A 13049-nucleotide genomic window follows, 5' to 3' on the forward strand; every position below is an offset into this window, starting at 1 on the left:
ATAAGCGCATGAATATACCGGAAGTAGGGATAACTGCATCGATCATCATTTGGCGGAAATTTTAAGTTGTGGCTGGAGATCACGAAAGGCATTCAAATCTAAATAACACGCTGGTATTTTGTATTTAGAAACAGCTGATTGGTAAGATTATGTCTATAAAGCATGCATACACCGTAGTTAACATTTTTAGTCTATTTCATTTGGTTTGTTAAACATTTTTCTTAGTGTTTACAACTTGACACGGGGACTTGTGACTTCGATAGGAACAGGTGAAAAGTGTTTTTATTTGGGGTTGTTAATCGCAGTATTTATCGTTGCCTGCTGATGAAGAGTCTTTTTCCGGCGTTCCTTCCTGTTCCGCAATTAATGTAGTAGTATTTTTTCTAGAACAGGCATAATTCCAACTGGAGTGCTCTGCTTTTGACCACAGGGACCTGGCACGAAATTTTTAACCAACAGTAGATTTCTATTATAGTTAACGTTACTGTAGTATGGTGCTTTTGACTAAATTAATTGGATATTATCCTATATGTTTCTGATAAAGCTAATAGGGCCAACATGATAATATTTTCCATAGACTGGCAAGATTTTCTATAGCGTTGGCCGTCGGACCATTTATCGCTATTATAGCTACAGTAGTTTATATACAAAATTGACGAAAGAAAATGCTTTTGCTCAAAACCGGCACATGAAGATGGTGTAGCAGGATTGGACTGGGTCGATTATCATCGCTGATCAGGTAGATCAGCGGTAGAGCATTCTGCAAGTGTCTGGAGGTCCCTGGTCTGGCCGTTTCATTTTCTCCTCTTCAGTTGCAATTAAATGTAACAGGGTGCAGGATTTACAATAAATTTAATACCTACCTCTGCCAGGGATCGAACTCGGGACCTCTGGATTACTAGTCTGACGCTCAACCGATCGAGCTAAAGAGAAGTTCTCTCTAGCCGAGCGATATATTGCGGCTAGTATTGACCAGGGTTACATACTCCCCCTCCAGGAATCAACTCGTCCTCGAGTTTCCATGGGTCACAACGATTCCTTCACAGGTATCGTGAAGTATCATTCCCGAGTCCCTACATGGGCGCCAATGTAACAGGGTGCAGGATTTACAATAAATTTAATACCTGCCTCTGCCAGGGATCGAACTCGGGACCTCTGGTTTACTAGTCTGACGCTCAACCGATCGAGCTAAAGAGAAGTTCTCTCTAGCCGAGCGATATATTGAGGCTAGTATTGACCAGGGTTACATAAACTTGGTTGTTTGTAACAATCATTTATACATATTGAAATAGTTTTGATGAGGTATAATCAAGTTAATCATAAATTTAATTATTGCTTTATTTATTTAAATGAAAAGTGGTTACATAGTGTTCAAATGATCCTTATAAACAATGAAAAATATCCCCCTAAAGTTTCAGCTGTTGGTTTTGCCTGCAAACATTGTTATCTCCTAAAATATTTTTTGCCAGTTTTGTATAGCTATCAGCTGTGTGACAGAGGGTTCTTGACGGAGACCTTATCAACAGGATTATGTACAAATTACACTGACCTGTCCCTTTTACACATGCTTAAGGCTTTACTCTCTATACCAGCACCATGAGCACAATTTTATAAATTTATCTGTTAATTAATAAAATAGTAACATCACTAAATAATACTACATGTAGCATAGCAAAGCTGTGGTTTCATTATATATTTAATACAATACATGGTGTGACTGCATGATATCCATATGATAAATAGCTAATTGCATTCCATACAAATTTGACTATATGAAGTTGATAAGTAATATGCTTTTTGTTAGTATGTATTTAGAATTTGCCATTTAAGATCACAACATGATTACTGATGTCTGTCATGTGTATATGGGTTGCAAGTTTAAAACTTTGCTGTTGTCTATATAGTCGTAGGTATATATATACTCATCACTTGATCATGAGTTAGTATGTATATACAAAACTACATCCCGATACTTGACTGTATTTGATGGCTTCATCCACCCCCAAAACTATGCACATCTTTGACTTATTGACTTAAAATTAAATGTTTGCATTTGTTAATTGACTGAAAACAAAAAGTTAGCAAAAAGATAAAACCAACTGCAAATGCATGAATATTACCGTTTTTTATATCAAGGCAATGAAGTGATAATTTGTTTTCCTATTGTAATTGAAGTCAACAAATTGAGTTGTTTGGTATGTATAGGACATTGTAATTATATATGTAGTCAATACAGTTGCATCAATTTTGTCAATGTAGGTACCGTAGTCTTTAGAATTGTTATGAACAGCCACATACATTATTATTTCAGTTTCAGCATGAGGCTAGCTTGTAATGTTGAGGTTCTTAACCGAATGCTGCCAACAATGAATATTAAAAACAAAAGCAAAGCAGCCCACACCCAATTGTCAATAGGAAAGAAGCCAGGATCAGAAGATGGAAATCTTTTCCTGATGATGTGTACAGCAAAAGATCGTAATGGTGCCAAGTTTATGGTACAGAATATTCTTAATTTGCTTGATAATGACTTTTTTGTTGATTATTTATTGTGTTGATTTTAAAAACCAAAAATTTGTGTGAGTGTTTAGAAATGTATAATTGAATTTGTTAAAGGAATAAATTCAAAATTTAAACAACTCCGTGTATATCCATACCTGGTAATCTGGTATAAATAAAGTCAAACCTGCTATAAAGGATACTTATGTGTTATGTACTTGTTACAGGACTGACTTATCCATGTAGTGTAATTTTGCTGTATAATTTACCTCTGTATAAAGGACACTAGAGACACATTTTTGCTTTGTCCCTTTGGTATTAATATACACTGCATCCTTTTTTTTCAGAGAATTGTAAGTTTTATGTTTTGTCAATTATTAAAACTTGCACACTTATTTTTTCAGATCAAAGACAATATAGAGCAGGTTTTTGCACGATTTATCAGCGAAGGAAAAGCTACTATTCGTGTCAAAGAGCCACCCCAAGACATCACTATCAGCAAAGTAATGTACATGTAGTAATAATTATTGTAAATAACATTATAGCATTTATAGTGTCGCCTGATCATGAAGCTCTTGCAATTGTGCCTCTGTGGTCAGAGTTCAATTCCTCTTCCTAAACTTATGACATAATGAACATACAATGTATATATATATTATGTAAATATGTGATTATAGGAAAAACCATGTTGACATTAATTTATATAGGTTAGTGCCTATAATATAATTACTGATCTGTTGAATAAGATTTGGTTTAACAGTCATCAAAAACTTTCGGTAATAAATTGTAATTGAGTTAAAGACTTAGAAATTTAATTACCGGCACTGAGGTTTCAACCTTACTGTATTTTCAAATACTTTATACATATTAAGCTATATATAGGGTCATGTAAAATGTATTTTTTTTCTTTCAGGCAGATAGCTTACAGCTGAAAAATTTCCTTTCAGTGCTTAAAATTGGAGCTCAAGGAAAGAGTTTGGACAATGTAACTCTATCACGTCTTGCTCCAGCTTCCAGCAAAAATGTTGAAAAACCTAAAACAAGACTTATCATCAATTCTAGAAAGGAGTATCCTCTAACAACAAACTTCCCATCTCGCTTAGAGTTTCTACAAGTATCTCAGTGTCGGCTGAAAAAAGTGGATTCTCGAATATTAAAGTTATATCAACTAACTGAGTTGAACTTGAGTGATAATGTTTTAGAAATTCTACCTGAAGAATTCAGTAATGTTCCAAATCTTAGCTCTCTTACCTTGGCGCAAAATAATTTAAAAGCAATATCCCCAAAATTCTGTATGCAATCCACATTACAGAATAATCTTCGCTTTCTTGACATTGGAAACAACCAACTGGAAATTCTTCCTCTTCAAATTTGTGAACTGAATTGTTTGGTGACTTTGAAAATTGATAACAATCAGCTGAAGTGCCTTCCTCCAACAATTGGTCGACTGAAATGTCTCAAGTTTTTCTCAGCAACAGGAAATCAGATTGAAACTCTGCCGGCTAGTATGACCCAGCTTGCTCTAGAAACAATTGACCTGTATGGAAATCCATTCCAGCAGGATATTCAAAACAATTTACCTGACCGGTTCCCTGACATTACTCTGATGGAATGTTGTGCCAGATCTATTAGAAAACACAGGTACACGTATTTATATTTATGTTTTTGATATCTTTTCTATAACACAGAAGTACATATTAATAGAGATATTTGTACACAAAAGCATTCTTGACCTTTCAAATTCCACATGTTGTGCTAATATGAAAATAAATACATTGATGTATTTAGTATTGTCATAGTTAGTTAGGGCTGTTCCAGCAAAACATATACCGTGGTATGGCACCCAGGGAAGGCACTTTAAAAAATAGTGTGTGCTGTGGTGGGTTCAAAATAAAATCACTTCTGTGGCAGGGTGGCTTTTCAATAAAATCACTTCCGTGGGTGGGTCTATCTGAATTTGTGTTTTATAATGTTGCTCTCAGTCATCCTGACTACAAAAATAAATATTGAGAAAAATGTTAATTTCTGACAATATTTAATGAGTTGTTCATCTTCAATAAAAAAAAAAAAAAAAATTATTTTCTGGTTGTTTTGATATAATAATGATAGAATATTTATCTAAAACATGTTATATTCATTCAAACTTGACAATGGTACAGAGAAACAATAGATTAGTTTTGGCAAAATAACAGAAATTCACTGGTATTAAGTCGAGGAAAAAGTGTCAGTTCACAAGCTTAAGTGTGAATGTTCAGATGTCTACTCTTGCATTATGCTTGTGAAACACTTCAGTATTTTTAGTAGATTTTACGCTGGTTCTACGAGGATTGTACCCTTATACAAATTTAGTAGTATATGCAACATATCAAACAATATATAGTTCACTGCGCAATATACAGTGCAATTTTGTCCTAGGACTCTACGGTGATGCTAGAAATCAAAATAGGTAAATCCAAAAACAAATCGGAGTGAAATAAAAAATTAAATCGCTTCTATGCTATGGTCTCGTTCACACAATAAAATAGATATGTGTGTGGGTCAACAAAATTGAAAATCGCTTCTATCGGTGCCTTCCCCCTCTACCATATATGTTTTACTGGAACAGTCCTTAATGGTTTTCACTGATTTACCCTTTTCATTCAAGGAAATCCAATACATTTTTATTATCTTGAGTTCTCACTAATAAAGTGTGAACACTTCATTGCAAGTGTTTAGGAGTGAAAAAGTTGCTATCAAATCTTTCCATGGATTTAATAACAGTTATACAATTATGTGTTTGTGTCTAGACATTGCACTAATAATAAATAAACCTATTTGCCATAGATATAACTGTTGAAAATGTACATGTGAAGGCCGTCATCTCCTACCGAAAAAAATTCTCACTACTTCAAGACAGTGTTTTAGTTCTTCATAGTTCATATACAGTACAAACAGATACAAACAAAGAAAAAAAAATCATTATTATGAAAGAGAACACATTTGTCAGAAGTTATTGTCAATATATCATATCAGTTTATCTTTTAATTTGTATTTTCAGAGTACGGTACACAGAAGAGGACTTGCACACCCACTTGTGTCGGTATTTAGACTCTGCACGTCTGTGCTGGTGTGGCGGGTACTGCTTTCGTTGTTCTGTGAATTTTACGACAAATCTGTCCTTATCTAGGATAGCTCACACTGTTTCTGCTGTAGACCAGCTAGGCAGGACTGAAGTGCCAATGATGTCATTTCTGTGCTCCCCTAAATGTCTTACAAGATTCCAGAAAAATCCTTATGCCTACTGGAAAAAATAAACCTGATATGTTCCTCTTGCCTCGATCTATGTGGACTGATATATATACATTACGTGTGCCACATGATCTGTTTTATATAAAGTATTGAAACTATTTAAGGATGTTATATTTTCATATTTCTAAAGATAATATATTAGATTTATTAATACAGTGGTGCTATTTTTATAATTGATTGTAAATTATAAATTAGAAAGTATGCTGCCCAAACCATTCCCATGAAGTGCTAAATTTCAACAATATTATTATGCACGTATGCCTACTTGTGATGGATTTCTTGATTTTTCGTAACATTTTAATGCTAAGATTTTTTTCAATTTTCTATCAACATAAGTTTTTAGATAAATTAAAAATTCTGCAAAAAATTCCATTATGTTGTTTTTTGATGTCAGGTGTAAATAGGAAATAATGTTAAAATATATGTAATTTAGAGGAATCACGTTTTAGCACAAATGCTATTTTGAATAGGTTAGCATAATGGGGAATTCATGAAATCACCATAATGAGTATAGAAACATAGGTTACCGTATTCGACCCAATAAGGCCCATGTCCCTATACGCACCCCTCCCCTTTTTTGAGGGCTAGATTTCAAATGCCCATGCAGGCATAAATAAAGACCAAAACTACACAAAACTGTATAGATTTGCATTAATTTCGTCTGATTAGCACCTTTTCAATTGTTTTCAATTTTTTAAACGCCCTGAGCGCTTATTGGGTCGAATACGGTAGCATAAATTGCCTAACCACAATGTCATCACTCATGACTACAAACCTTTTCAAGATTAAGCATAGTGACAAAATCTTAAACAAATTTGAAACAAGGGACAAAAGCCATTTGCAGTATGGTGAACTGAAAGATCGTTTAGGATGACCTTCAAATGCAGAATTTATATTTTTATTAAAGGGTTTGTGACACAAAAAGAGAAGTTGTCTATAGATTGGGTCCCCTTTAAGTTCACCGAAATACCCCATTCCATGGGAATGGCAAATACACACACTGAGATACCAGTCTAGACATAGGGCCATCTGGGCAGCTGACTGATATGCAAAAATGTATTGCGATAACGAGGCTGTCAGCTAGCACACCTTCCCTGGTTCACCGACTGGCTCACCGCTGCTGATGAGACAGACACGAATAGAGCTAAACACCTAAACTTACAGTTATCTTATCCTGTGTTTCATATGAAATAACTACAGGCTGTCATTATAAATTAAGTGTGGTGCAATGTGCTGCTTATGGCTGCTATAACAATCACAGAAATAAAATAAGTTAAAATAAAATAAGTTTTTTAAAACAAGTTCTTTCGCTTTCCAAAGAAGAAGAATATTCAAAATACATGGTTGCATTACATAAGTGTCAAGGTTGAGCTGACAGAAAATCATCATTTGTGTGAATGGGGTTTTATATATATATGGAGGCATTAAATTACTTCAGGGTCAATTTAATTCTTGTTTGAAAAGATGACCTATTATCTATGACCTGATAATGGTATTTATTGTACATTTATATTATAATTACTCAGCCCTGTTTGTTGATAAACATTATTCATGGAATGTGCGTGTTTTAAATGTGTGTTTGCCTGTAACAACTTAAGGACAATTTATCATCACCATTGCCTGCTACTTAAATACTCATACCAATGGTACAGTACACATTATTAAAGGGACAATTCGGTCTAAGAGAACATTAAAATTTGTACATATATTGGAAACAAACCAGTTCTAATGGAAATTAGATCAGTTGGTTTTACTGTGATATGCCAGAAAAGCCCATGGTGGTGAAATGTGTGTGAAATATTCATACTCGCTCGCTGTCCGCCATTACACATTGTGGTCAAGCGTCTTGTATGCCGAACCTTGTCCCTTGCTCGTAAAGTAATGCAACTTTTGTCTAGAACTGCTCAAATCGCTCTGACAGTTGTGTGTTTACCTTATTAGGTGAATTGTCTTACCTAAAAATCATTTTATCACCTCCTCAGTGGTTATGTAGTTCATTTGTTTAGCGTGCGTGACTTTGGCTCGGGTACGGGTACAGCGTATACATGTACCTGCTTTATCGTATTGATCAACGATTTGTAATTTCAACGGTATCAATTAAAATACTTAACAATGACATGGAATTTGTCAATATTTTATGTTATATGTTTCATAAGAAATGTAGAACAATACATTTATGCTACATTTTGCTTCTTGGTTATGTAAAAGAATTAGCCTGAGTGAATTGTCCCTTTAAGATAATTGCATAATATCAGTAATAGTATCTGGCTGTATAGTCATATAAATACATCATATCGAGAAGAGGATTGATGTAATTTATATAAATACTTGTATTGCAACAAAAGTAACATTTCGTTTATAATAAATATATCAATAGGTAAAATTAATAAAAATATAAACAATTTACGGAGATGTTTTTTATTGAAAACTATAGAATTGATATCATTCAGACAGCAGACCGTAGATTCCGATTCCGTAACCATAGGATCACAGAAACCACATGAACACCTGTTGAAAATAAAAAATATAACTAAATATGTATCCACAACATAAAATGGAAAAATTGACTTTTGGTAATTGAACCATGTAATTAGCTTTAACCAATGTCATTGTTATACATTCCTCTGTTGTTAAGAATATAATCCTCATTTACCGAATTCTTCAATTGTTTATTGACATAGTAATACAGTTTATTACACATTGTCGTTATTGATGTTGATTAAAAAAGAGATTTTTAGCCCACCACCATCTGATGATGGTGGGCTATTCAAATCGCCCTGCGTCCGTGGTCCGTCGTCCGTCCGTAAACAATGCTTGTTATCACTATTTTTTAAAAACTGCTGCAGGGATTTTGTTCAAACTTCACATGGAGGGTCCCCTTGGTCCATATTTGTGCCATACAGATTTTGAGGCTGATCGGAAAAACAAGATGGCCGCCAGGCAGCCATCTTTGATTTGGGCAGTTGAAGTTTGTTATCGATATTTCTTGAGAACTATTGAAGGGATTTTGTTCAAACTTCACATGAAGGTTACCCTTGGTCCCTAGTTGTGCCATACAGACTTTGAGGCTGATCGGAAAAACAAGATGGCCGCCAGGCAGCCATCTTTGATTTTGGCAGTTGAAGTTTGTTATCGATATTTCTTGAGAACTACTGAAGGGATTTTGTTCAAACTTCACATGAAGGTTACCCTTGGTCCCTAGTTGTGCCATACAGATTTTGAGGCTGATCGGAAAAACAAGATGGCCGCCAGGCAGCCATCTTTGATTTTGGCAGTTGAAGTTTGTTATCGATATTTCTTGAGAACTACTGAAGGGATTTTGTTCAAACTTCACATGAAGGTTACCCTTGGTCCCTAGTTGTGCCATACAGATTTTGAGGCTGATCGGAAAAACAAGATGGCCGCCAGGCAGCCATCTTTGATTTTGGCAGTTGAAGTTTGTTATCGATATTTCTTGAGAACTACTGAAGGGATTTTGTTCAAACTTCACATGGAGGTTACCCTTGGTCCCTAGTTGTGCCATACAGATTTTGAGGCTGATAGGAAAAACAAGATGGCCGCCAGGCGGCCATCTTGGATTTTGATAGTTAAGGTTTGATATCCCTATTTCTCAAAAAGTGCTGAAGGGATCTTTCTCAAATTTAATATGTAGGTTCCCCTAGGGCCCTTGTTGTGCATATTGCATTTTTGGACCAATTGGTGAACAAGATGGCCGCCAGGCCGCCATCTTGGATTTTGATAGTTAAAGTTTGTTATGGCTATTTCTCAGATAGTACTGAAGGGATCTTTCTCAAATTTCACATGTAGGTTCCCCTAGGGCCCTAGTTGTGCATATTGTGACCGATTGATCAACAAGATGGCCGCCAAGGAGTCATCTTGGATTTTGATAGTTGAAGTTTGTTACCGCTATTTCTCAAAAGGTACTGAAACGATCTGTCTCAAATTTTATATGTAGTATGTTTGAAAAAGTTTAAAAAGTAGAGAAAATATCCATCTTTCCTTTGTCAGATATAGATCATTCTTTGGTGGGCGCCAAGATCCCTCTGGGATCTCTTGTATTGAAATACATGTATATTTGTAATATGCAGGTATGTAAAATTATAGTGTAGTAATTATGTAAGTCACTGATATCAATCATACAAATGCATTTAGGTTATTACATTTATAATGTAATTAAAGGAGAAATTTATTGTTCTCAATGGATGATTTTAATGCAAAAAAGGCATCCACATCTATATTTAATGCCAATAAATCAAACAAATAATAGGTGTATTACAAACCATGCTGTGTTTGTCGACCTATTCTCTTGATTACCTTCATGGTTTTCTTGATCAGCATCTGAAACATCTGGCGATGTTATCCCCCTTCTCCGTAGAAAGAAAATTATCAGTGTTCATCATAGGGTCAAACTGGTAATGTCCGGAACAAAATTCAAAGCAGGGATATCACTGTCATTGTTTTCCATTGCAGATATTTAAAAAAAAAATACTAGAAGTCTCTGTAAATATACAGTATCTACAGCAGACAGCAGAGCATGGTGAAACGTATGACACGTTGGTACCACGTGACCGGCTAGCTCATTAAAGTTTTCTCAGCCGCAGCAATTTACCCTTATTGCTCTTAAAGTAGATAAACAGCTTTGCGGAGTGCTGTGAAACATTGTGTCAGCCAACATTGATGGGGTCAATCTATCAGAAAATTTATGAAAAGGTTTTTGTGTCACAAACCCTTTAATGTGGTTTATGCCACCAATTTACCTGGTATGAAATATTGATTAAAGATGGTAAGACTCTAAGAGTTGTTTCCCTTATATAAAGATCAAGAAAGGTAGCATTGGTTATGGTGAGTTTGCTTCAACTATATAAAGTACAAACAAAGGTTAATGATGGTCTGATGTAAGGTTAGAGCCTCAACGACAACTGAATTCCCTTAATAACTAACAGAAGTTTTGTGTATTGATGGTCACAAGTCGGTAACACCTCATCAGCATGGAATGTTTACCATTAAACTTATAGCCCTCTTCATCACTAGTTCTAGAATATCAAATCAACATGTTTGCTTGTTTTTCCATCCTATTACTTCCTAAGATTTTTAAGGGCATGTTAGGATCAGGGAAGATGGGTACCAGGGGGAAACCACCAACTTTGAACTCGAAACCCAGATGTGACTGAAAGGCTGTGTCGGAACACCTATAATTAAACCATATGCCCACAGTAGGTCCTTATCAAATCAACTTTGACATGCAAGTGCATAAACTATCATCCTCGATACTGGAGTATCAAGGATGTTAAGCTATAAACCATAAAATATGGCCATCTGAATGACAGTTTTAGATAACAAATATAATATTGTCATATACAACATATGTTGAGAATCATTTTTACTTGGGAACAAAATATCAACTAATCTTTGGGTGAGACACATGACATATAATGTTCATTTTCTATTGCTTGAACATTTAAGTTTATTAGGCCATGATGGCCCTGACCCACTATCAAAATGTAAGAGATAAAAAAAAAAACACACAAAAAAACAATATTTGGTTATTAAAGTGGTAGGGGGAAGATCGGTCTCAAAAGCGGTAGACTTCTGTGTAGATCTGAAGGGTTTTAAAACATGTATGGTTTTTGTATAATGTGTCTTGGTCTGACAAAGGTATCTCCCAATGTATTTTCTATACATACATGACATGCTCACAAGCAAGTTAATTAGCAATAGATTCAAGTTATCAACTCTTGATGTGATAATTTAGCTTTATAAATATAAATATTACAATTTCTTCGAATTCTCACCAATTCATGAAGGTTGTTTTTCACCTGTTAGTCCAAATACTGAAAAGGGGCAAAAGAAAGAAGGATGCAGAAAATAATCTAAACATGGAAGTTTTGTCAAGGGATCTGGTTGGTTGGGGTTTTCTTTTCATTCCACACATTTTTGTTTTTATACAGAATTGACATTTATTATAGTCTACTCTTTAGATCATCATATTGGTACCAAAGTATTTTAATAGAAATTAGGAAATATGTTACAGAAAAAAAACGATGGATATAAATGTAAAATATTTATGATGCATACATTGATAATTTTGTTTAATACAAACTTGATATTCAAAAATAATAATAAAAAAAATCTACTATTAAAAACATATTTAAAAAAAAATATTAAAAACGAAAACATAAAATAGATAAATTTGGAGCAATATAATAATGATAATAAAAAATCAGCATCTGTCGAGATTCGAACTCAAGATTAGCTAGTAGGTCTTTGCTGTTTGCCGGTTTGCCATCAATGGTCACGTGACAATTACTTGGAAAAGAGGAGCAGACTTTCAGGAAGTCAAATCACCATAAACATGGCATTGTCACCAATAGACACGATACACAGTCCAGTGAGTAGGACACTTCTACTGATTTCCTCCCTGTTGCAACAATGCTATTTGATTAATTTACTAATTCAATAGTTGTGTAACGTTTCCCGTTGGTATTCGACATGGGCCTAATATTGCCTGAAAGTCGAATAGTACGTATACAGTTCCGGTAGATAAGAGCACCAGTTAATGCATTCACTACAATTTTGCCACCCATCAGCGATTGCATATTACTGATGTCACAAAAGACGAGCCAAAACTATTTGTTTTATTATCCTGTTACTCTGTGTTATGTCAGATCTTGGTGGTAATCTGTTATATATCAACTGTGCGAAAACGAAAGTAGAAATTATGACATAATTCAAAATGTACTTGTTTGCCAAATATTTACATACAAAGACCACAAATTAACCTTGTAATCAAAGTCATTGTGTGTGTTTTAAAGAAAGTATTTCGTAAATTATTGAGTATAGCATATAGCGTTGCTTAAGTCCAGGATAAGCCACACAGACTTCAGTTTGTTTGATTACCTAACCTACATGTACCTTCATGGTCAAGCTCAATGCACTATTTTAGTAAAATGTGTTTATAAACTGTTGGCAACAGTGTTATTGTTTCCTTTATTTTAACCACAAAATGTCTGATAGCTTATATATAATTAGTTCCAATATTGCTGCATGTTCATTGATCATTAAATAGGACAAAAAGTGGCTGATCTGAATTAATATAGTGAACAATAGTATTATATATTGATACATGGGTATCTGTCCCAAAGCGACGTGGGTAAAATTACAATAAAAATTACCTTTTACATCGTTCCAGTGATTGTGACATCGATTGTCACAAAAAACATAAATATCAAAATATGATGTCACAATCACCAGAATTTCATATTGTG

General features: G+C 34.5%; 2 protein-coding genes across 5 annotated transcripts in view; both read left to right on the forward strand.

The window, feature by feature from the left end:
- Window positions 1–18: 18 nt before the first annotated feature.
- LOC138318406 (leucine-rich repeat protein 1-like) lies at window positions 19–7900 on the forward strand. The gene is made up of 5 exons (XM_069260727.1): window positions 19–141; window positions 2312–2495; window positions 2901–2999; window positions 3410–4137; window positions 5534–7900. Exons 2-5 carry the CDS (start codon window positions 2319–2321, stop codon window positions 5787–5789), a joined length of 1260 nt encoding a protein of 419 aa, XP_069116828.1. The 5' UTR covers window positions 19–141; window positions 2312–2318; the 3' UTR covers window positions 5790–7900.
- Window positions 7901–12042: 4142 nt separating this feature from the next.
- LOC138318407 (galectin-4-like) overlaps window positions 12043–13049 on the forward strand; it is a 29820-nt gene continuing 28813 nt past the window's right edge. For all 4 annotated transcript variants that reach the window (XM_069260728.1, XM_069260729.1, XM_069260730.1 and 1 more), the window contains exon 1: window positions 12043–12172. In XM_069260728.1, the coding sequence (XP_069116829.1) occupies window positions 12137–12172 (36 nt within the window). In that variant the 5' untranslated portion in view covers window positions 12043–12136. The remainder of the gene's footprint in view (window positions 12173–13049) is intronic.

The sequence above is a fragment of the Argopecten irradians genome, chromosome 3 (genome assembly GCF_041381155.1).
Source record: "Argopecten irradians isolate NY chromosome 3, Ai_NY, whole genome shotgun sequence".
Lineage (NCBI taxonomy): Eukaryota > Metazoa > Mollusca > Bivalvia > Pectinida > Pectinidae > Argopecten > Argopecten irradians.

What these genes read in the sequence shown, in the direction of transcription:
- LOC138318406 (XM_069260727.1), top strand. Translation starts at nt 2,319, where the DNA reads ATGAGGCTAGCTTGTAATGTTGAGGTTCTTAACCGAATGCTGCCAACA. An exon ending in GTAATGGTGCCAAGTTTATG is followed by an intron (nt 2,496 to 2,900) that starts GTACAGAATATT and finishes TTATTTTTTCAG; the next exon opens with ATCAAAGACAATATAGAGCA. An exon ending in AGATCTATTAGAAAACACAG is followed by an intron (nt 4,138 to 5,533) that starts GTACACGTATTT and finishes TTGTATTTTCAG; the next exon opens with AGTACGGTACACAGAAGAGG.